This window comes from Myotis lucifugus, unplaced genomic scaffold, assembly GCF_000147115.1.
Source record: "Myotis lucifugus unplaced genomic scaffold, Myoluc2.0 scaffold_14, whole genome shotgun sequence".
NCBI classification, from domain to species: Eukaryota; Metazoa; Chordata; class Mammalia; order Chiroptera; family Vespertilionidae; genus Myotis; species Myotis lucifugus.
Genome location: NW_005871062.1, coordinates 195985 through 198552, shown reverse-complemented (window position 1 = coordinate 198552; position 2568 = coordinate 195985). Strand labels below are relative to the sequence as shown.

The following is a 2568-nucleotide window of genomic DNA, read 5'->3' as shown; positions in this document are numbered from 1 at the left end:
CAGTACCAGGCTGTTTTGTGTACCAGGGATTTGTAGTATATCTTGATATCTGGTATTATGATGCCTCCAATTTTGTTCTTCTTTCTTCAAATTACTGCAACTTTGGGAGTCTTTCTTGGTTCCTTATAAAGTTTTGGAGTGTTTGTTCTAGAACTGTGAAATATGCCATTGGTACTTTAATAGGGATTGCATTGAATCTATAGATTGCTTTTGGTAATATGGACATTTTAATGATGTTGATTCTACCAATCCATGAACATGGTATATTCTTCCACTTGTTTATATATTCCTCTATCTCTTTTTTCAACGTCTTATAGTTTTCCGAGTACAAGTCTTTTACCTCCTTGGTTAAGTTTATTCCTAAGTATCTTCATTTTATTGTTGCAATGATAAATGAGATTTTTTAAAATTTTCTCTTTCTGAGAGTTCATTATTGGTATATAAAAATGCCATCAATTTGGGGGTGTTAATTTTGTATCCTGCTATGCTACCAAATTCATTTATTAAATCTAGTAGTTTTTTATAGAGTCTTTAGGGATTTCTTTTTAAAAAGATATATCTTTATTGATTTCAGAGAGGGAAAGAAAGAGATAGGGGGGGGGGGGGGCAGAAAGAATCATTCCGGGGTGCCGCCCTGGCTGGGGAGGCGGAGGGTAGGAGAAGGGAGGATGAGGACGCCCGCAGCCTTGGACCTTAGCGATGGGTGGGAAGCGCAGGCTGCCGGGAGAGGGCGGGAGGTCGAAACTGGAGTTGAACTGGACCCAAGCGCGGGGCGCGCGGGTCCCGGCAGCCTGGCTGTTCGGGAGGTCTCAGTGCTGGGTCCTGCAAGGCATCAGCCTCAGGACCCGGGAGCCCTGGCACCGCTCTTCTGGGTCCCGAGGTGGAGCGCTCCGGACTCTGGCCTGGTCAGATCAGGGACCCGATAGGGTCCCCCCCAGAGGGAGGGCCCTACGCTGGCGGCCACTGAGGACCCGTGTCCTGGCTCAGCTTAGGTTTACTCACAACACAGAGCTGGGCTGCTGGTCTGAAATGGGATCAGAGAGGGCAAGCCCGTTGTCTGAAGTCACCAGCTGGAGCAGCAGGAACTGGAGCGAGGCTGCTGTCTCCTCGGCCTCCCCTTGTCAGGGGCCTGGCACTGTGCCCCCTGAGGGTGGGTTTGCAACGGGCACGATCACAGATGCTCCACGAGGGCGCAAGGCTCCTCAAGGGCAGCCACAACCACTTTCTGCCTCCTTCCTCAGTCGTGAGGAGGCCCAGAGACCCCAAGAGGGGCAGGAGCTGGCCTATCAGAGCCGCAGGCCTCCCGGGATGGCCCCGAGGGCCACGGTAGCCAGCTGACACCTGGAGGCACGCCCTTGCCTCTGTTATGGGCCAGGCCAGGCTCGAGCCACCTATCTACCCTGAGCACGGGGACAGCATGGCCCCACACACGGCCCTGCCAGTCAGTGGCACCTCTTTGTGCCTCAGTGTCCCCCGGGGGGGGTGGGGGGAAGGGCTGTGCTCACAGGCTGGGTCACGAGAGCTGCAGGAGCCACCCTCCTCGAGGGGCTGGGCCGCCCCGGGAGCCGGGCCTCACTGTCCCCTGCCCCCAGCGCTCAGCGGGATGGAGGTGCGGTGGTGCTCCACCTCAGACCCGGAGCAGCAGAAGTGCAGCGACATGAGCAACGCCTTCCAGGGAGCTGGGATCCAGCCCTCCCTGCGGTGCGTCCAGGGCACCTCCGCCGACCACTGCATCCAGCTCATCACGGTGAGTCCCCTCCTTCCGCTCTGCCACCTCCGCCCGCCAGACAAGAGGCCTCTGACTCAGGAGGGAGCACACAACAGCCTCATTCACTGGGACGGGCACGGATGTCCCCCGCCAGGGCTGGGCGATAGGATCTCCTGAGTTTCCCAGGTAACTAGGGCCCGTCTGTTTCCTGCCCGGCCCCAGCCAGGCACCAGGAGGCCTAGGAGAGGCCCCTGCTCCGATGGGCGCCCGCCCGCAGCCGGGAAAGGTGTCAGAGGCAGAGCTTTCCTCCGGCAAGGCCCCTGCTGGACTGGGGACACTGCCCACCCCGCTGACTCCTCGGTGGAGGGGCACTCACTGTGCCACGGAGTTGTCCAGATCGGGGCTTGTGGGGTTTCTGGGGAAGGAGGACCAGGGGACAGAGGTCCTGGGTGGGTGAGTGGGGGGTGGGAAAGCAGTTCTGAGAGGCAGGAGACCTGCTAACTCAGAGGCAGGACTTTAGGGGCAGGACAGGTGTGGGGGGAGCCTCAGGGGCAGGCACAGGGGCCCTGGGTTTTCGGTCCCCTCAGCCTTTGATAGGCCCCCAGGCCCTATCCAGTCCCACCTGGGCCAAGGGCCCCGGCCAGGTCCACTCTGAGGGCGCAAACCAACTCTGTGGAACTGTAATTCTGTTCATGGACGCCATGACATACTGACAGTATACTGGCATTTGTGTTTTAAAAGAAAGAGGGGGAAATGGACGCGGGCATAATGCATGTATGCGATTCAGTCTGCATGGTAGAGAGAAAACCTGAGGAGCAAGTTAGCAGGGGGCTGGGAAACAGGAGAGCGAGGGAGACTCA

General features: G+C 57.3%; 1 protein-coding gene across 1 annotated transcript in view; it reads left to right on the top strand.

Moving 5' to 3' along the window:
• Window positions 1-2568, top strand: part of MELTF (melanotransferrin) — a 26185-nt gene that overhangs the window by 370 nt on the left and 23247 nt on the right. Inside the window, exon 2 of the mRNA XM_023750493.1 lies at window positions 1593-1778. Within this exon, the coding sequence (XP_023606261.1) occupies window positions 1593-1778 (186 nt within the window). The remainder of the gene's footprint in view (window positions 1-1592; window positions 1779-2568) is intronic.